General features: G+C 40.2%; 1 protein-coding gene and 1 long non-coding RNA gene across 16 annotated transcripts in view; one reads left to right on the top strand and one right to left on the bottom strand.

Annotated features, from left to right (window-relative positions):
• The window catches only part of LOC125752624 (uncharacterized), a 29720-nt gene extending 23012 nt beyond the window's left edge, over window positions 1-6708 (bottom strand). The window contains exon 1 of the long non-coding RNA XR_007402587.1: window positions 6643-6708. This is a non-coding gene — a long non-coding RNA (uncharacterized LOC125752624). The remainder of the gene's footprint in view (window positions 1-6642) is intronic.
• Window positions 1-21511, top strand: part of LOC118350911 (uncharacterized) — a 119413-nt gene that overhangs the window by 15082 nt on the left and 82820 nt on the right. For 5 of the 15 annotated variants that reach the window (XR_004805613.2, XR_004805612.2, XR_004805610.2 and 2 more), the window contains exons 2-4: window positions 9771-9945; window positions 10419-10560; window positions 11297-11368. Coding sequence is in view for 5 of the 15 variants with exons in the window: in XM_035699725.2 (XP_035555618.2) it covers window positions 9771-9945; window positions 10419-10560; window positions 11297-11368; window positions 11951-12025 (464 nt within the window). In the remaining 10 variants the exon portion in view is untranslated. The other 10 variants (XR_004805617.2, XR_004805618.2, XR_004805616.2 and 7 more) reach the window with 10 other exon arrangements.

Genomic DNA, 21511 nt, shown 5'->3' with positions numbered 1-21511 from the left:
TGACTCTCCATCCACTGTGATCCTAGGTAAGGCACTGTTCTCACTTCTCAGGTAGTGATCTTCCAGGGAGGACTGCTCAGCCTCAACAGAAGAAGGTTCCTTTCTCCCTGAGGACCAGCCCCCCAGAACCTTCTCAGGGGTCCCAACCACGTGCCCTCTCATGCATAGCTCTGTGCCTCCACCCCTCTGTCCCTCCCCCAGAGCGCCTCCTCTCCTCCCTGACCTCCCTCAGGACGAATCTGCCACATCCTTCTGAAAGGAGATTGGGAAGAAGACTTTCTGGGGTGGGTGCGTGAACCACCGTGATGGTAGTTCTCAGAGGGGTGTCCAAATATCTTTTGACCTTTAAGTGAAGTCTCTTATAAGTAATAGATATCTAGTCTCCTAAGGTGACTGAAAAATTGTGTTTATTTGGCTGTTTATTTTCTGGCAGTTCCATTTATTATTTATTTTTTTTTTAGAGATCTATTTATTTATTTTAGGAGGGGGAGAGCACGTGAAGGGAGGGGCAGAAGAAGGGAATCTCAAACAGACTCCCTGCTGAGGGCAAGCCCACTTATGGGGCTTGATCTTCTGACCCATGAGATCACGACCTGAGGAGAAATGAAGAGTCAGAGGCTTAACAGAGTAAGCCACCCAGGTGCCCCTCTGGAAGATCTGCTTTTACAAACAATTCACCATTTCATAAAGCTATTTCCACATAGAAGACATTTCTCTTGCTTCTTAATGCTCACAGTACTTTGTCTATTTTATCTATGCCTTACCTACAACCCTGATCACTTTTTACCTTTTATTATAAATTTTTTGTTTATAATCTTATCTCTCCTATTAAGCATTAAGTTCTCTATTTAATCTGCCTTTTAAAATATCTCAAATAACTTTACCAAACATGGCCAATATTTAAAAAAATGTTGGGATGAAAGCTAAAAAAACAACAGATAACATATATTGGATACTTATTATGTTCTGTTTGCTGTGATAAGCACCTTTTCTCTACAAGTGCACCATTTTAGGTGGTGGATACTATTAGCATTCCCCAGCATCCCCCAGGATACTGATGAAAAATACTCAGAAAGGTTAAATAACAACCCTGTCCAAGGTGACCTGTCTGTAATGACCAGAATCAGTATTTCAGCTGAAACTGTCATATAGCTGAACTCCTGTGCTATTATGTCTCCCTTTCAGTAGCCCTGTATGGGGCAGCAGTGTGTATGCGAAAGCTCCCAGGCTTGAAATCAAGAACTTCAATAAAAGAAAAATAAGACAAAGCAAAACAAAACAAAAACCTCAAAGCTGAATGCTTAACCTAACTCTGCCACATGACCACTGACACATATTTGGGAAATCACTTACCCCTCAGCCCTAGTCTTCCAAATTTTAAAATGAGGAATATTATAGACCAGCTTGAAAGTCTCTTTTACCCTATGATTCTATGTGCTATCAAACTTGTTTACCCATATTTCTCGAATACAAACACACTCTCGCACAGATGCTGCACTATCCTTCTTGCATGCACTGGTTAATCTTACCTCTATTCCTTTACACGGTATCTTCCCATTTTGAAACACCTGGTCTTTCTCTTGGCTCCCCTATTTCCATTCTCCTTTAAGATGTCATCTCAGCTCTATTTTTTTTTCCATGAGGGCCACACCAACTTATAGAAGTTATCATATGCCATAAAGGATGTAGTACTTTTCTATTTTTATTGTTCTCTAGTTGTTTACTGCATGCTGTTTTGTGATGGCATCTAAAATATAAGCTCCTTATGTTTACAAACTATGACTTTGCTTTTTTTTTTGTTTTGCTTTATGTTCTACAGCATACACCACAATCATGGACATAGTATAAATGCTCATTCACATTTGATTGTTTATTTAGAAAAAAAACCATGCTGCTTAATGAAGGGGGAACTCAGTGGGAAAATTCAAGGAGTTTACAGAATCAAGTAGAAACTTTGATACTGCATTCTTCAAGGTCAAGATATATCAGGAGTCCGAACTAGAGTGAAATGTATTAAAGTCACAGCCTAGGGATCCCTGGGTGGCGCAGCGGTCTATTTCCTGCCTTTGGCCCAGGGCGCGATCCTGGAGACCCGGGATTGAATCCCACATCGGGCTCCTAGTGCATGGAGCCTGCTTCTCCCTCTGCCTGTGTCTCTGCCTCTCTCTCTCTCTCTCTCTCTCTGTGACTATCATAAATAAATAAATAAATAATTAAAAAAAATAAAGTCACAGCCTAGAGAGTAGACCTCAGTCAATGTCTTCTGTTGACAAAGCAGATGATAAAAAACTGAATGAGATTAATACTTACTAAAATCAGCATCCCTGAAAAGAAAATTGACTTTTCTTAAAGAAAACACACACACACACACACACACACACACAACCTAGAAGCAAAGTCTTCTAGAGGAAAGTTACATCAAATTAAACTATTAAAATCATAGTGAAAGTAGTGATAAGCACAAATTTCCTTTGCACATGGTTTCTGTAGAGAAAAGATTGATAGGTTGGGCCCGTCAGAAAGAGCTGGTTCTTGGTCATTTCCTATGTAGTCATGTCTGGTTGGATACTGGCCCATAATTCATAATCACCTCTCAAAGGACAATGATTTCCACCGCATCTTCTCCTTAACTTATTCTGGGCAGATAAGCTCACTTTCTGCTTCACCAAGAAAATTGAAGCCAAGAAAAAGAACTCTCTCCATTACATGGCTCTGTTTCCCCTTCTCCCTCCTCAGAGACTACACTTTCTCAATTATCCCTGAATTATTCTCAATTTCTCAGCTGTATTTACCTCTCCCACCCTGTTCTCTCTCCTAACAGCATTCAGGTAGTTTCAAAATCTCTCCTTTCTTAGTGGAAAGAAGTCCCTCCATCCTGCATCCCCCCGTATTCTCCTCTTCCACCTTTTCTCAGCTGCATTGCCACCTCTTTTCAGTTGCATTGCCAGACTGAATAACAAAAAATTATTTTAAAGATTTTATTTATTTATTCATGAGAGACAGAGAGGCAGAGACATAGGCAGAGGGAGAGGAAGGCTCCCTGTGGAGAGCCTGGTGCAGGACTCAATCCCAAGACCCCAGGATCACAACCTAAGCTGAAGGCAGATTCTCAACCACTGAGCCACTCAGGTAGGTGCTCCTGAATAAAAATTTTAACGCTCTCCTGTCTCCCTCCTATCATAGGCAGCTTGCTGCCTGGAAAGGCAGGAAGGAGAGAAGACACTTGGCTTGTGATCTTGTCAATCCTGAAAAAAGAGAGAAAGTCCAGTAAGGTTGAATGAACCATGTTTACTCACTGTTGCAAATCTCACCAGCAAAGCATTGAGTAAAGATGTAGAAGATCCTGTCTTGAAGGAAAAAGTAGGAAGACCAGAAAAGGAAGAAAATGGTTCATTCAGGCATGCTCATCTGATTTTACTCCTCTTTTGCTGGCCACTCCTTTATAGCTTCTCTTCCTCTTTTCTCCTTAAACATCAATCTTCTGTAGGAATTCACTCAAACCGTCTCCTCATTTCTGTGTGTATACACTCTCAATATTTAATCTCACATCCCCACCTCCATGGTTTCAGTCATGAATGTCCTGATAACTCTAAAAGCTGCATTCCTATTGCTGCATTACACATCACCACAAACATATTATTCATTAAAGCAATATTTATTTATTTAGTTATTTAGTTATTTAGTTATTTAGTTATTTAGTTAGTTAGTTAGTTAGTTAGTTAAGTGCAAGTGCCAGGGAAGAGGCAGAAGCAGAGGCAGAGGGTGAGAGAGAATCTCAAGCAGACTCTATGCCAAGCCTGCACCCTGACACTGGGACTTGATCTCACAATACTGAGAGCATGATCTAAGCCAAAATCAAGAGTTGGCTGCTTACCCTACTGAGCTATCCAGGTGTTCCAAGCAATACAAATTTATCATAACAGTTTCTGTGGCTCAGAATTCTGAGCATGGTTTAGCTGGGTCCTGTCAATGCAAAATGACACACAACACACACCTTTTAGAATTAAAAAAAGAGAGAGAGAGAGAGAGAGAAGAAAGAAAGAGGGTTTTATCGAGCCTAAGTGAGGACAGCTGGACAGCTGCTGCCCAGGATACGTAATCTTCACAAAGAAGAAAGTGCTCCAGAGAAGGATGGTTTAATACAGGGTTATATATATATTTTTTTTTGTTACATCAAGAGTTACAAATCATTGTGACAAAGGACATTTCAGAAAATTACAAGCTTTAACTTATGCTTTTATATGTGCAAGGTTGTAGGGTCCAAAGGTATGGGAATAGGACTTGGAGAGATTTTTACTTTTTCATTTTTTTAAACATTTTATTCATTTGAGAGAGAGAGAGAGAATGAGCACACACAGGGAAAGGCAGAGGGAGAAGCAGACTTCCCACTGAGCAGGGAGCCTGATGGGGGGCTGGATTCCAGGACCCCAGGATCATGACCTGAGTCAAAGGCAGATACTTAATCGACTCAGCCACCCCTGTGCCCCAAGATTTTTACTCTTATCTTTAGTTTAAAATGTCTCTTTTAAGGTTATTTGTTAATGAGGCAGATGTACAATGTGTCTTCGGGGCAGCAACAGAGTCAGTCCTTGCCTTCAAGTTTGGTGAAGTCATCCTGACCTTGATAAAAGTGAAAATATAGTTTTCTGGGAGCCCAGGAACAGGGCCCACAAACATGAAAAGTTTAAATTTTCCTTTATCAGTCATTGTCACAGATTTTCACCAGGCCCAGGCCCAGGCCAAGGTTCCATCTAAGGCTTAGCGTCCTCTTCTAGGTACACATGGTTGTTGGTGACTAAGTTCAGTTTCCTTCAGCTGTGGTTGAGGTGCCTACTTTCCTGCTAGCAGTTAACCAAGGAACACTGTCATCTCCTGGAAGCCATCCTCAGGTCCTTGCTATGTGGCCTTCTCCATAGGTTTTCTCACCAAATAGCAGCTTACTTTGTCAAGGCCAGCAGGAGAGTCTATCTGTTCAGCAAGGACCCAGCTCCTTTAGGAGCCAGTCTAATCTTTTGATTAACTCAGGGTTAACCAATTAGTAATTTAGTCATGGAACAAATATCAGAGTACTCACAAGTCCCACTCGCACTTAAAGAGAGGGACTTCTACAGGATGTGTACACCAGGAGGTGGGCATCTTAGAGTTCTGCTGCTGCAATGCACAGCTTCTGTCTTTCTTCCTCCTGAGCTCCTTTACGCACACACTTGTTTCTGCACAAATTTGTTGAAAGGCTCCAGACAGGGATCCCAATGGCTTCTCAGAAGCCACCCCAATGCAAATTGTCTTTCTTCTGCACTCTAGTGTGTAGTGAAGTCCACAGACCTCACCATACCTGTCCAAGAAAAGTAACTTTGATCATGAGTGATTCATACTCATGGCACTTAAATGGAAGGACATAGCCCTGCTATTCTAACCAACGGTAATTGGGCCAAGAATTTGTGCATATCCTGAAGTCAAGCCTATATGGATGAGAAACCAGGCACCACTGAAGTGGGTTGGTAGGGATAAAAAGGCATTTCATATGGGATGATGGTAAATTGAGCTTGTCAAAATTACTTTTTAAGTAATATAATAACTCCTTCCTAACCAAGGAAATTATCTTTCTGAAAATTATCATATTCAGGAAAATCTGTCTTTAAGATTATAATACCATAATTAATGCAGAGTAAGAGGGAAAGTAACTTTAAATGGCCTCATATTAAGATGATGGTAAATGAAAATTTCAAAGACTCCTATTTCCATTTAAAAAAAAATCAGATGACATAGCATTAAACTTTTTCTCCTCTCATTCATGAAAAAAAGAATGAAATCTTGCCATTTACAACAACATGTATATACCTACAAGGTATTATGCTAAGTGAAATAAATCAGACAGAGAAAGGCAAATACTGTATGACTTTACTTATATGTCGAATCTAAAAAACAAAAGAAATGAACAAGCAAAACAAAGGAGAAATAGATTCATAGATACAGAGAACAATCCGGTGTTTGTCAGAGGGGAGGGGTAGGAAGGACTGATGAAATAGGCGAAGGGGATTAAAAGGTGCAAACTCTCAGCTATAAAATAAATAAGAAGGGAGATGAAAAGTACAGCACAGGGAATATAGTTAATAATATGTAGCAACTTTGTATGGTGACAGAGTAGGTAGATTTATGATGGTATGACTTCCTAATGTACATTAATATTGTGAACTTGAAACGGTCATCATATTGTATGTCAACTACACTTAAAAAAAAAAATCTCTTGTAAACCTTCCCCTCCCCTCTGCCCCTGAATCACCCTGTGTAGTTGTTTAAGAAACATTGCTTCTTATGTATGACCTTCCCAGGTATACATAAACAGTTTTCGCTGTGGGAAAAAAAAAAATTCCTTTTAAAGGTTTCAAAGTAGCCTTTCCTGTTTGAAATCCAATGCACTTGACCTCTATGCTCTTGTTTTGTTTTTGCAATTCATGGAAAAATAACAGCCTGTCCTTTACAGAAAATATATTGATGACGTCCTATCTTCTAGTTATAGCCTGGTCTGGTCTCTATTCGACGTTTTAGCAGGTAGAACATAAATGGGGATTGCCTCTCTGCACTATCTGCAGCTTCATTTAGCAGACTATACAATCTCCATTTTGTCCATCCATTGATACTTACATTTTGGATAAGATCGTGATGCTTCTGGAGTTTCCAAATACACCTATTGGTCCAAGAGCTGCCTCTAAAGAAAGAACAAAGCAAAGCAAAGTCAGGAGCAAGAAAATGATGCTTGCAAGTCAGAAGCAATCAGTGGGCATCTGCTTAAATTTTACTGAGCTATTTCATTCTGGTGCCATATTCAAAGCCTTCTATGTATTTCTTTTGTTTTTCCATAACTCACAAACAGAATGCCAATTCTGTAATGAACCAGTCCTCGGGCTATATAACAATATATGTAGTTTATGTTAGAGACATGCTTCAATTTATCTCATTGTCTCACAGATTGTGTTTCAAAGACCGTCTCTTTGCATCAGAATTTCCCTAATTGAAATATATTTTAAATGTAGTAGGGATGAAAAAAAAATGTAGTAGGGATGGAATACTCTATAAGCAGTTAAGTGTATCTGAATATTGAGAAAATAATTCTGGAACAGAAATTATAAGGCCTGAATTCTATTATCCATTCTTGACACTGCCTAGCTATATAATTGTAGCTCTGGACAAGTCATAACCTATAAAGCCTTTATTTAATTAAGCAAAATGAGAAGTTTTGATAACTAGACTCTCTCCAGTTTTATAAATTCTATGACAAAGCGTTCATTTGATGCATACATATTTCATGAGTTTCGGTTGAGGAATGTAAGAGTGTATTAAAACCAAGACTAAAATATATATTTGTTTGTATATTCTGGATCTGGGACCTCATGTAATTTTTTTTCCAATAAGCAGAAATAATACCAAAGCTATGCTTCCGAACCCTGGAGAGATTATGAAACTCTACCTAGAAATAATACCTTTGCCTCCACTAAAGATTTTGACAGAAACACATCTTTTGACCTTAAGGACATTAAAGCCTGTAACAGCCTTTGACCAATTGGGTCAGACCCCAGGGAGAAGATTCTCAGTAGCAAGCTGCCTGGCCCAACAGAGGCCTCCTGACATTCACTGTGCTGGAGTCAATATGCAATTAGAAAACAAAACAGCAGGATGTGGGCAGTTTGATTTAAAAGTGGATTCCTGGGGCTCCTGAATGGCTCAATCAGTTAAGAGGTCATGGACTCTTGACTGCTTCAGCTCAGGTCACGATCTCAAAGTCAGGAGATTGAACCCCCCCCCCAAGCCCAGCTCAACGCCCTGTTTAAGATTCTCTCTGTCACGCTCTGTGTTCTCCTCCCCACTCCCTCCCTAAAGAACAAACAAACAAACAAATAAATAAAAGTGGATTCTTCTTCCCAAATCCAACTTTTCATGGAGGAAGAGTCCCCAAGGCAGCATTCTGCTAGGTGAGCTGGGCTTTGTGGCTGTCTAATCCTCCTCAGTAGGAAAAAAAACAGATCTCAAAGGGTATGTGTTGTCTTAGAATTGCCTATTAGCTTAACATTACATCTATGACAACAAGATTCTTCTTATGGTAGTTTAAAAATTATCTATCATATATAATCATGAAATCCAAATTACTCAGTTAACAAGCATATATATCAGGCAGGAGCTATGTGTCTGGCACCTACAGGAAGTGCTTTGGATATAGCTATAGCTGGAAAACTGCAAGCTCCTGGCCCCACCCAGGAATCTATAACGCAGTGCCTAACATCTAATACAGTAACTGATAAAATGGGGATAATGATAATGCATATGTTTAGAGTTATAGGGGGAATCAAATGAATTAATACAGGGAAAGTGCTCAATAAGTGTTAACCTTTATAATTAGTTGGGGCATAAGATGTGTAAATACATAAATACTATTCTATAGGGAAATAATAAATTACCCAATGTAGCAAATAGAAAATAAGGGAAATCTGTTGGAACAGGTTTTCCTGGGGTGAAATAGATAAAGCATAAAGGCAAAATCAAGTAAGAGGAGCATCAGTTAGGGGCTGGAGTCCATTCTTGGATGGGGCCTGGGAGGATGAACGGGTAGTAGCAGACAGGGTGTAACAAAACAGTTAAGTTGTGAATATTCAGTATCAGTGTACACTACACGTGAGTATTTAGGAATTCCAACTAACTTTAAAGGTGCCATAGAAATCTACACACAGAAATCCTAATGAATATAATCCTATGTAACATAAGTTACTGGAAATACTCTATCCTTGTGCAATTGTATGTGCACCCACATAAGCATGCATGCCTCATTTTTTGAATACATAGCACTTAACAGGTTCAAGTCACATCTTTCCCCACATTCAAGGTCAAGGAAAAAATATATCTAATAATTGTGAAGGTGTGTTTTTAATAAGATATCCTAAAATCCATCTGGATGTTCTCAAATATAATCAAGTATGCTAAAATATAACTAAGGTAAGATAAAACTGTAATTTCATATTTTCATCATGTCACAGGTTTGTAGGTAATTGCATACCCAGCAAGCAGGTCAGCTAAAGGTATCAGCAGTGGTACAGGAAGTAGAAAAGGGGCTACAGGACAAGGTGCTTATAATAGTCTCAAGGGTCCCCATGGAGAAGAAAAGGGGCTGAAGTGTTAACAAAAGAGAGTAGGTCTCTACTGGTGTCCCAAGTATCATGAAAATGTATTACATTTGTACTTATTTGATGCCTATCAATTGCTTCCTATGTGACATGATTAAGATCCAGAACAAAGTAGAAATAAATAAATGCCTAGCCTATTTGTCTAATCCATATCACATGATTAAGTGGATGACATCTGTGTCAGAGATGAAAGGAATTCACAGAGTACTCAGCGCCCCTGTCTCTTCTGGAAAGCAGACGAATAAAGGGTTTATTAGCATAACAACTATGACCATTCACAGAGTTGGAAAATCCTGCTGTTTACTGAGAGGAAGCCAGGAAAACAACTGGGCTACGATGAGTCCATGTTAACCACCAGGCTTCCTGCATCATTCACACATGTACTTCTGGCATAGTCAGAGATGTGCAGGGACCGTTTGACCATGCCCCACTCTCCAACGCCTCCTTATCAGCACCACATGTGGGTCCAAATAGACACACACACACACACACACACACACATACACACACACTCTCATACATAAACATCTATGCCAGAGTCCTTTCTTATTCTGGCACATGGAGGAATAACTGCAAGTGTTGCTCTACTTCCCCCTTCAGAACACAGGCAAGAGATAGAAGAGTTCCCAGTTCACTACAGGAGGATGGGACAGTGCATGAAGCTCAGCAAGAGTTTGTCCATGTCTTTCCAGCATTGCCTGCTGACTCCTCAAGCATCAGAACAGGCACCATCCTCAAGGCTGGGAGGAAACATTCCACAGGACAACCCAATAGTGTATATTACGTATTTCATGCTCCCCAAGCAATTTCAAATTCAAGTGATAAATCCCAAGTGATAAATCCCAGCAAATATTTATTCAATATCTAATATATCCCAGTGCTATATCTGAACCAAGCAATACAGAATGAAAGGTGCATACAGCCTGCTGAGGAAAATGCCCTTGAAGCAGGTAATTAGAGGGTAGTGAGTGACTCACCTAGGAGTGCCTGATGCCTCCAGGACATTGTGAAGCAAAGCCTCCCTGCAGAAGTGATTCTTAAGTTGCAGGACAAGAGGAGTTTAGTTAAGAGACAGGTAGAGGGCAGGAATAATGGTGCCCCAAGCAGAGGCAACAAAAGGGTGAGAGCAAAGGTGAAAGGTTTGGGAGATGTCCCATTCAGGAATTCTAGATACAGAAAGGATTTTGTTTGATTATAAATCTGCTTCCTGTGAGTTTGGTAATAATGAATTCTCAATTATTATTCCAGCTCAATTATCCCTGAGCAGCTGACAATCGAGAGTCAGATCGGGGTCCTGGTTGAATGCTCAATGACCCTGGGAGTGCACAAATGGGCTGGCATTTCCATCTTTCCTTATATCTTCATTGGGAGAGGTGCTGGTCAATCAAGTGTATGTAAATTCGATCATATTTTAGGGAGGACATGACAGGAATTTTGCAATAAATCCTTTTTAGCACAATGACTTATGAAGAAGTAGGATGAAAATTTGTGTAACATGTTTCCCCCAGTGTGGACAGCGGCCCTCTTGTTTAGCTGAGCCCCTTCTTCAGCCCTCTCTGTGATTCATTTTCTCTCCCCAGTGGACTTGCTTGTTATCAGTCATTGCTGATGGCAAACAACCCCACCCCCTCCACTGCCCCAAAAGGCAGAAACATCAAATAGGAAAGAGACAAGAAGAGGAAATCCTAAAATGTGAGGGTAAAAATTCTGGGATATCTCATCTGTGTTAATGAGTTATTCACAGAAACTCCTCTCCAAATGCTCCTCATTGGCCAAGACTGAGCACTACTCTGGCACTAAGGGAGTTGGACTCTAAGAAAAATCAGGGCACCTCTCCTGGGAGGTAAAGCAGAAAGCATCAGGTAGAGATGGTCCTGTCCTCTTAAGAGCAACTCTAACATTAAGAAAAGTGTCTCAATGGCATTTCTGTTTTAAGAAAGCATTCAAAGCTTACTTGCAAACTGTTCTCAGCACATATTACCTAGAATTAAGATTCTCCAAATACTTCCCCAGCTGGATCTTGAACCTCTCTGTATTTGACAGATACTGTTAGTGGTTAACTTAATACTCATTTTCCTCTTCCACCTTAGGATAACTATGACAGATATCTTCATCTGCCCCTCTAGATCCTTTCTCCTCCATTCTCTGTCCTGATATATCAGCCTCAGGATACTGACCTACATGGACAACATCAAAAGGTTTGTCCTCTGGCTTCTATTTGGTCTGGCCAATAGGGAGCTTTGGCAGATTTCAAAGGGAGGGTGGAAAATAAGTACAGGTTCTTAGTCTCTTCTCTTTTTCTGAGTTTGCCCTGGGCTGGTTGTATTCTTTAATGAAGATAGACTCCTTTCAAGGTGGCATTCTCTACTTACTCCAGCCCTTCCTGGTTCTTCTGTCACTCCCTCTTCATCCCTTTATACCTAAGGATGATCTGGCACTAGTCTCAGGTTACTGTATCAGTTCTTCAGGATGGTCTAGATCTAGCCATAGTATTGTGTGCAATCTGGTTATGGTCTTAATATTTTCACTTGGATGTGCCATCTTTTCCCTGTTGGATGCTGACTAATCCAGTTATACTGTTAGATACAGGATACAGAGCCAAAATCTGTTCATGTGATAATCTCAAAACCAAGCCCCAAAACTCAGCTTACTTTCTTATAGCCAGGAGTGGTCATGTGACAACTGAAGCCAGTGAGAGGCAACCAAAAGTTGGGAAGGCATGGGAAACTTCAGGAAATGTCCTTTAAAAGGAGATGGACTCAGCTGTTTTGTCTCTTTAGCCCTTTACCTTCTTCCTTCAAGGACAGTGGATGCCATCCCCCATTCCAGGCATGAGCATGAAAGCCACATGCTAGGGATGGAGGTGCAAGAAGCTAATGAATCCGAGAGTGATCACAACAGGAGCCCTGGACTTCCAATTTCCAGTTTACTTGTTACATAAGAAAAATATATTCACATTTGGATGAATCACTGTGGTTGGGTTTCTGTCACATGCAGCCAATGCAAACCTAATTTATACCTTGCACTTTCCTCAATTCTGCTTGCTTTTTGGAGGCTGTTTATATAATCATCCTGACTTTTTAATTTTTCTCCAATGTTTCAAGTTTGGAACCATTTATCAGCTTTTCTAATTTTTGACACTTCCTTCCTACTTCCTATTTCCAGATACCCTGAACTTGTGCATTTTCAGACTACCCACCTAGAAGATAGACTCTTTTTCTTGACTTCGGGATAGTTTCTGATAAACCCCCTTTGAGCTCAGTCCACGAAACAGCTCCAGAAGTCTAGACTCTCAGAAGAAAGTAGAACATGGCAACTTTAATGTAATCGAATACTCATGGGAATTGGAATCAGAGTGGAAATCAGAGTTGGAATCATTAGTTATTTCTCTATTACTTTCTGCTTTGTGACCAGTAGCAAGTTAATAATCTCTCTTAGGGTCAGGTTTTACCATGACAAAAACTGGATAAGTTGGTTTTACCTATGCAATAGAGTTGCTCTGAGATTCAAAATCAAACAAAATGTTTTTCAGTTTTGAAAAATAAACAGTTCCATCATCAGCACACTAATTTAGGGATTATTATTAGGATCTTGGAGATACAGTGCCAGAAGATTGGGCAGGGGCCAGGATGCCCGGGCAATGTGAGCCTGGAGAAGTCAGTTAACCTTCTGGTACTTCAGAACCTCTAGTAGCTCAATAATGATATTATTAATATCATCTGCCTTGCAGGGGTTTAGGATATTCACTACACCAAATAAAGCTTTCTCATGGGCACTTGACTTTTTTTTCCCCCTCTCTGTTGAGAACATAGCTAGTGGTTTAACTGGAAGTGGTGGGGGAATGGGACATAAATAAATTAGTTCAGAAACTACCTCCTAATTATTGCAGGATAAAAGAATCTGCGTATTTGCAGCAGTGCAGTTTATTTCTTCCTATGGAGCTGGAAAAAGGAGGCATCTGGCAGATATTTCCTTTTGTCTGAATCAGGCTTTCTCTCTGATTCATTGGTGCTCTCAGTACCTGACCAAAGTCATGGCCAATTAACTTTGATCCACCAAGTCACTAAAGTCCTATGCAGTATTTCCTCAGGAATTAATTTTAGAAAATGAATTTCTGTGTAGCTTTTCCTGCAAGTTGCCCACTGAAATGACTTAGCAGAAGTGAATATTGCACATGCACCTAATGTTTATAAGCTGGTCTGGTTTATGTGAGAAGTGTTGTGGTGGAGCAGTTTTTTAGAGTACTGCCCCGCAGCTGAAATGCCTGACTTTGAATCTGATCTGTACCACTTCTAATTGTCATGACTGTAAGTTATTTAAACTTTTCCTGCTTCACTTTTCTCTTTTACAGAATAGGACTGATAAGAGTTCCTCTCTCATAAGTTTGTTGTAAAGATTAGGTTATAAGCAAAATGCTTGGAACAGTGCCTGGCACATGGTAAGGTTCCGTGGAGTTTTCTAGTTGTCACTCCATTGTAACTGAGGTGGGAATGTGGACCCAATCTTTCAGATGATTCAGTTATTTAAGAAAAGCTAGACATTGGATTTTCATGGTAATTTTAAATATTGACACCTAATTTAAAAATCTTTAAAAAATAAATGAAAACCTTTAACACTATAACACATATCAAACAAAATATGACTGAGAGTTGAATTCAGCCTATAGGCCTCTACTTTTTCGGTGAATTAGAGATACCTAGAGTAGATGGAGAATTTCATTTAATGATTCCCAAATTCTGAGTTCCTAATCCTTGGGAAAGTTGACTTGAGCCAAGGTTACACCTAGATCTTGAGTGCAGTAAATTGGTATGGGAAAGAGGAAAGCAAGTACCTGCTGTGTGCCAGTTCTTTGCCAACACTTGACAAATGGAATTTTATTACCTTTTCACAATAATATGAGTGGTAGTATGATGTTGATTTATAGTAAGAAATATATAATTTGGTCATCATGCCTGTTTCTGGTACAGAGCTCCTAAAACCCTTGGAATTTCTGGCTGTTGAGAGCTTGAGAGCTATAAAGGTATCTTTTGTCATGTTAATGAATTGACTTCCTGGACAGCTGGTAAAGATAGGGGCAAGGAGAACCAATCATGTGACTAGAGGGTTGGAGCTTTCTGGTCCACCCCCTGACCTCTAGCAAGGGAGACAGACTAGAGGTTGAAGAGATCTCCAATGGCCAATAATTTAATTGATAATGGCTATGAAATAAAGTCTCTATAAAAATCCTAAAAAGAGAGGGTTCAAAAAGCTTCTGGGTTGATGAACACATGGACGTGCAAGGAGAGTGGCTTGGAGAGAGTAGGGAAGCTCCATGCCCTTTCTTCATATTTTGCCCTGTGTATCTCTTCATCTGTTGATTCATATCCTTTAATGTCCTTTGCAATAAACAAGCACATTTCTAGTGAGTAAATGAATTCCCTGAGTTCTATGAGCTGATCTAGCAAATTCATTGAACCCAAAAAAGGGATTCTGGGAACCTCAGATTTATAACCAATCCATCAGAAGCACAAGTAACAACCTGGACTTGTGGCTGGCATCTGAAGTGGAGGCAGCCTTGTGGGGCTAAGCCCTTAATCTGATGCTAACTCTAGGAAACAGTGTCGAAATTGAGTTAAATTGTGAGACTCCCAGCTGATGTCCAAGAATTGGTGTGGGAAAGGAAAAAAAACCCACTGGAATTGGTACCAACAGTGGACCTTGTCATCATCCTTTCACAGATGAGAGAACAGTGTTGTGCCCAAGATTATGTATCCGAGAAACCACCAAGGAGCTGCCACTGATGCAAGTACATGAGGGTTTATTAACAAGCTTGAGCTTGGGTCTAAGTATACCCGACACAGCAGAGCAGGGACTTGGACCCCGAGGCTAAGAGGTGTAGCAGTTTTATAGGGGCCAGTGACCAATGAGATTGTAACACACACAGAAAGTTGCACAGTCATGTCGGTCCACACGCAGGTGGCCAATTGAATTACAATTTACCCTATAGTGACCGTTTGAACCAGCTTATCACTCTGGTCAGAATTGGCTTGCAGGTTTGGTGGGCAAAAGGCGGGTTTACATTCTTAGGAGCCAGTTTCCGGTAAGGGTGTGCTCAGTGGCTTGACTAGGGTGGGGGAGTGCCTTAAGCAATAATCAGGTCATGTGGGGGGTCATACAGAAGATGGTGGGTGTAACACAAAATGGAGTTAGTCCTGCTCTGCTTGTCCAGGGGTAGGGAATTTTTGTTAAATTCCTTGGGTCCCACAACAGAGCCTCAGAAAGGTTAAAAAACTTGCCCAAGTTTGCACAGCCAAGATTGGCAGAGCAGGGATTCAGACTCAGATGACACCAAAGCCTATGTTCTAGACCACTTTTTAAAACTACTTGTCAATTAAGCCAGAGAAAGGAAAGGAATATTTGTCATTGGTATGATAGATAAATTTCAAAATCTAGTGGCTTCCTTCAGTAGGAGGTTATTTCTCACTCATGTAAAACCCAAAAGTATGGATCTGATGAGTGAATATTTTCTGTTTGATTGTTCAGAGGCTTGACTCCTTCTCTTCTAACTTGGCCTTGTCTTTTACACATGGTTTCTAAGGAAGAGAGTGTGGGGGAAAAAAAAATTCATGGGGCATATTGAATCAAAAGCATTTATGAGCAGGGCTTGGAAGTGGTGCATATCACTTCTAATCATGTGCCTTGTCCCACATCCAGTCACATGACCACACCAGGCAAGAGTGGGATTTGAGAAATGTAATCGAGCTGTGGCCAAGAAGGGAGGGAAAAATAGTTGGCAAACATCTAGAAGTTTCTTCCACAAGAGTTTGGCTGTCAATAATCCCATCTGAGATGGACAGAGCACAGTTGATATCCCACAAATGACTCCTGCCCAGGGTGGGATGTGTGACATTCCTCAGGAAGCTTCCAATTGTCTTAATGTTACTGCCTTGCTAGAAGGAAAAACAATCTTTAACTTGACAATGACAAGGCCCTCAGTACTTTATAGGTCCTCCTTAGCATATGAAAATTCTTTTGAAATCTCTCTTTTCCCTACCACACCCAACTCCCAGGTATATAATCAGCGACTCCTCACAAGCCCCGGGGCAGCACCTCTTCTTGCCCACGGGTCCTGTCCCTTGTGGTTTAATAAAACCACCATTTTGCACCAAAACTGTCTCAAGAATTCTTTCTTGGTCATCGGCTCCAGACCTCACCTATATTCCAAAACTTCATCAACCTAGACCCAGTGGATTCTTGGGGATGAGTTTGGCAAATGAGTCTTTGAAATTAGATGATAGGATTGTCCATGAGGTGATGATGATGAAGTCTCATTAATAACTATTTTCTCAAGAACATGTTTGGCTTCTTTTGTATCAGCATATTACAGAGGCCATTTCTTTCATCTAGTTTATAACCTTAAAAAAATTATGATGTGGACATTTCTTTAAATTCCATAATCCATCATCAACAATAGCACTATGTAGTAACTCCCACTTTTAAATTGAATTTTAGTGCTCCCCATTAACAGTTCACTAGAGAGAAATGACAAATAATTTCATGGCTCAAGAGCAGCAGACAGATGAGTTCAGCAAAAACGAGGTCTGGAATCATTGCAGGGGGTGAACAAAATGTGTAGCGTTCAAATTAAGGGAGTTTGCTTTCTATCTTTCTAATTGCATAATGTAGCATTGCTAAGGGTCATTAGCCCATTGCTTTTTAGATGAACAACCCAACAGGATTTGCCTTTGTTTCTGGTTGCCCCATGTTTGCTTTACAGCAGTGGGTATAGGAATCGTTCAAGTTTAAACACTCTGCTTCAGGGTATGAACCAGTTTCTCACTCTTCTTTAAAAGGAAGATGTCCCAGGGTACCTAATTTTTCCCTCCTTTGAGATTTTTCTTGCTTTTTAAACTCTTCCAGAAGAATAGCACCTTAGCCTCAGTTTATTGGAAAGATTTGTAAATGCATCTGGGATTTGGCTTCCTCACACAGTGTCTTTTTCTAATGCATGGAACATCCCCCTAGGACATTGGGTGCACTCAGCACAGCTGCCTCTGCATTAGCCACAGAGGAAGGGAGGGGCAGGATGGTTATCTTATGTAACCTCTACCCTAGGGCCTCTGTAGAAAGAAGAAACTGGTAACATTAGGGGAATTTATCCTCATTCTGTAGGAGCAATCCCCCACCCAAGCTATGGGGACATCTAGTGCATAGCTTACTATTTCTCTGGCCACTGTGGGGGCTAAGAGCAGGGTGGCCCGAAATGTGCCACTTTGGCATCCTGATTGCTTCCAATAAAAGTTGTACAAGAGACAGTCTGTGCAAGGACATTCAGACCCTCCTCTGTCTCCTGAAAGCAATAAATATGTCTCCCATGGGAAAGGTACCCTCCTTGCACCAGGAGGTAGAGATATACTTATCACAAGACATGGGAAATGTACAGCCAAGAAGGCTGTATAAACAAGGCTTGTTACATTTTACAAATTGCCTATCCCAGCCCAAATTCTGTTTAGAATTTCTCACAAATTGAAACCCCCCAAATTAAGTTTTCTTTGTCCTGTCGATCCGTCACAAATTTATTGTCTCTGGAAAGTATAAAAACTGCCTGCCTTGGTCCTTTCTTTAGGTCTCAATTTCATTATTGGGCCTCGGTGCACATGGAATACAACTTTGTTTTTTCTCCTGTTGATCTGTCTCATGCAAATGTAATTCTTAGTCCAGCTGGAAGACCTTGAGGGTAGAGGAAGAATTTTTCCTTCTTTACACCACTGTGTCGGAAAAGGAAGTTTAATTAAACAGGAAAAGCAAATGACATAATTTGTTTAGCACTAGGAAGTTAAGAAACTGAAATTCCTGCCGTCCCTGTGAGGCTCATAAGAACCTATTCTCTGCATCGCTTCCAGTCACTGGAGAGAGCTATGATTTCACCCGAGTCCACAGAGGTCTGTGGCACTGCCATTTCACTGTCCTCTACCAGAAAATCATGTCACCCACCCACTCCAGAATACCCTAGACATTAACCATCTTTCTCTGCTGCTATACTTTACCCTGAGAAGGAGAGCTCAGCCCTCTGACTGCTGGCATGTGGTAACCCAAGGAGAAAAATTCAGAGGATCCAGGGAAAAAAGTCTTCATTTGCCCTTCCAGAGCAGTTAGGCATACTTTATTTTATTATTTTTTTAATATTTTATTTATTTTTTCATGAGAGACACAGAGAGAGAGAGGCAGAGACACAGGCAGAGGGAGAAGCAGGCTCCATGCAGGGAGCCTGATGTGGGATTTGATCCCAGGACTCCAGAATCACACCCTGGGCAGAAGGCAGGTTCCAAACCTCTGAGCCACCCAGGGATCCCAGTTAGGTATACTTTAAAATCATCTGTTCCTCCCAGGGAATCTACCCTTACTCACTCTGGAAAGCTATGAGGCTGGCAAGTCCGAGATCAGGGTACCAGTGTGGTTGATTTCTGGTAAGGGCCCTCTCCTGATTTGTAGACAGATATCATCTTGCAGTGTCATTTCATGGTGGAGGCTCCAATCTCATGACCTAATTATCTATGGAAGGCCCTATCTCCAAATAACATCTCATTGGGGATTAAGATTTCAATACAGGAATTTGGGAAAACACCAGCATGCTAAAACAGTAACTTAAAACCATAGTGAGATACCACTTCACACTCACTAGGATGGTTATAATAAAATTAAAAAAGAAAATAACAACTGTTGAAAAGGATGTGGAAAAAAATGGGAACCCTTTACACTGCTGGTAGGAATGGAAAATGTTTCAGCTTCTGTGGAAAACAATATGGAGGGTCCTCAAAAAGTGAAACACAGAATTACCACTTGACCCAGCAATTCCACTTATCGGTATATATCCTAAAAGAATTAAAAAGAGGTACTTAAGCAGATATTCATACATGGAATTTCATAGTAGCCTAACTCACAATAGCCAAAATGTGGAAATAATCCAAAGGTCCACAAAATGAGTGAGGTAAGCAAAATGTGGTTTATACACACAATGGAATAATACTCATTCATAAAAAGGAATGAGGTTCTGATAAATGCTGCAACATGAATGAGCTTTGAGAACATTATGTTAAATGAAAGAAGACACATACTGCATGATTCCATTTATATGAAATGTCCAGAATAGGTAAATCTATAGAGACAGAATGCTGAGTGCTGTTTGCTGGGTGCTGTGGGGAAGGAGGAATAAGAAGTGACTGCTTAATGGATATGGGAGATTCTTTGAAGATGATGAAAATATTTTTCAACTGGATAGAGACAGTGGTTGTACAGCAGTAAGATTGCATTAAATATCACTGAATTGTAAATTTTTAAATGGAAATTATATGTTATGGAAATATGCACCAAGGAAAGAGGAAAAATTAAAATAAAACAGAAGCACTTATTTGGAGTCTTAGAATTGCAATTAGGGGAGCACAGATTTTGGTAGCAACCAAATAATCTCCGGTAAGGAGCATAAAGGGTTTTTAAAGACAGAAAGGGAATGCCTGTACCCTTGCTTACAAAGAATTTTGATTGGTGTGTTGGAGGCAGAAAACTAATCTTGGCTAAACATAATTGGTTGCTAGGACTGTCACTAAGCAAAAGTCTGTTACCTGTTACTTAGCAAGACGCAGTTGTTTCTGCAGAGTCCTTGGGATATTTGCCATTTGGACCAGTTCAAAAGTTCATGGTTCCCCCCTGCTGCCCACTCCCCCGTGAAGACATACATAAGACCCACCTTTTTTGGTGGTCTTTTGGCTCCATTTAAAAACCTACTCACATAAATGAGTCCATTTAATTTCACCTTTCACAAAATTTCACCTCAAAACAAAACAACAACAAAGCTCTGTGTATACTCACAAACTCATGTGAACTTCTATTCTGATGATATGTGACCAGAGTTCCCAACACTTACATTTCCCATTCCCTTCTTTTCCTGTGTGTTATTGACAATGTCTATGTCCCCCAACATTCATGTTGACATCCTAACCTTAAATGTGATGGTATTAGGAGGTGGAAGCTTTGGGAAGTAATCAAGTCAGGAAGTCAAAGCCCTCATAAGTGGGATTAGTGCTCTAATAAAAAAAGGACCCCAGCAATTAGTAAAAAATGGGAAGAGGATCTGAATCGACCTTTTTCCAAAGAAGACATACAGATGAACTACAGACACATGAAAAGATGCTCAACATCACTAATCGTTAGAGAAATGCTAATCAAAACTACAATGAGATGTCACCTCACACTTGTTAGAAAGGCTATTATCAAAAAGACAAGAAATAACAAGTGTTGGTGATGATTTGGAGAAAAAAGAACCCTTGTGCTGGTGGGAATGTTGGTAAGAATATAAATTGGAGTAGCCACTATGAAAAACAATATGGAATCCTCCTCCCCTCCCCCGCTTGCCAAAACAAACAAAAATAAATAAATAAAAATAGAACTATCATACAATTCAGCAATTCTACTTCTGGATATTTATCCAAAAAAAATGAAAAAGCTAACTTGTAAAGATGTATGTATCCCTATATTCACTGCAGTATTATTTACAATAGCCAAGATATGGAAACAACCTAAGAATCCATAAATGGCTGAAGATACACACACACACACACACACACACACACATTGGAATATTATTTGGCACTCAAAAGAATGAAATCTTGTCATTTGTGACAACATGGATGAATCTTGAGGGCATTATGCATGTGAAATAAGTCAGACACAGAAAGACAAATACCACATGATTTCATTTATATATGGAATCTAGAAAACAAACCCACACTCATGGATACAGATTGGTGGTTGCCAGAGGGAGGATGACTGGGAGGTGAAGGGTGAATGAAATGGGTGAAGGGGATCAAAAGGCACAAACTACCAGCTATAAAATAAATAAATAACAGGCATATAATGTACAGCATGTTGACTACAGTTGATAACACTGTTGCGTATTTGAAAGTTGCTAAGACTGAACCTTAAAAGTCTCATGATGAGAAAAAAAACTGTATCTATGTATGGTGATAGAGGGTAACCAGACTTATTGTGATCATTTTGCAATATATGTTGTGAAAATTGATAAAAGGAAACTTCATTTAGAATGGAATTGGGAAGCCAGCAGGGGGAGCTTCCATGCCCTATCACTGTTCTTCAATTGCAAATCCAATGGGAAAAGAGGGACTTGCAGGTGGATGCTACTTTACTATCCCAGCAGGAGGGAGAAAAAGGTTTCTTCCTCCCCTAGCAATAGCCCAGCCAATGAGAGACAGTCATAACTCAGCCAAGGAGAAGCCACTGTATTTTGAACTCCCAGTTTACTCCAATGGGCTTTTTATTTAAAACAGCCCTCTCAACTTCCCCCTTTT

Source organism: Canis lupus, chromosome 16 (genome assembly GCF_003254725.2).
Source record: "Canis lupus dingo isolate Sandy chromosome 16, ASM325472v2, whole genome shotgun sequence".
Taxonomy (NCBI): Eukaryota; Metazoa; Chordata; class Mammalia; order Carnivora; family Canidae; genus Canis; species Canis lupus.
Note: the sequence above shows the minus strand (reverse complement) of the source record. Positions and strands in the feature narration are given on the sequence as shown.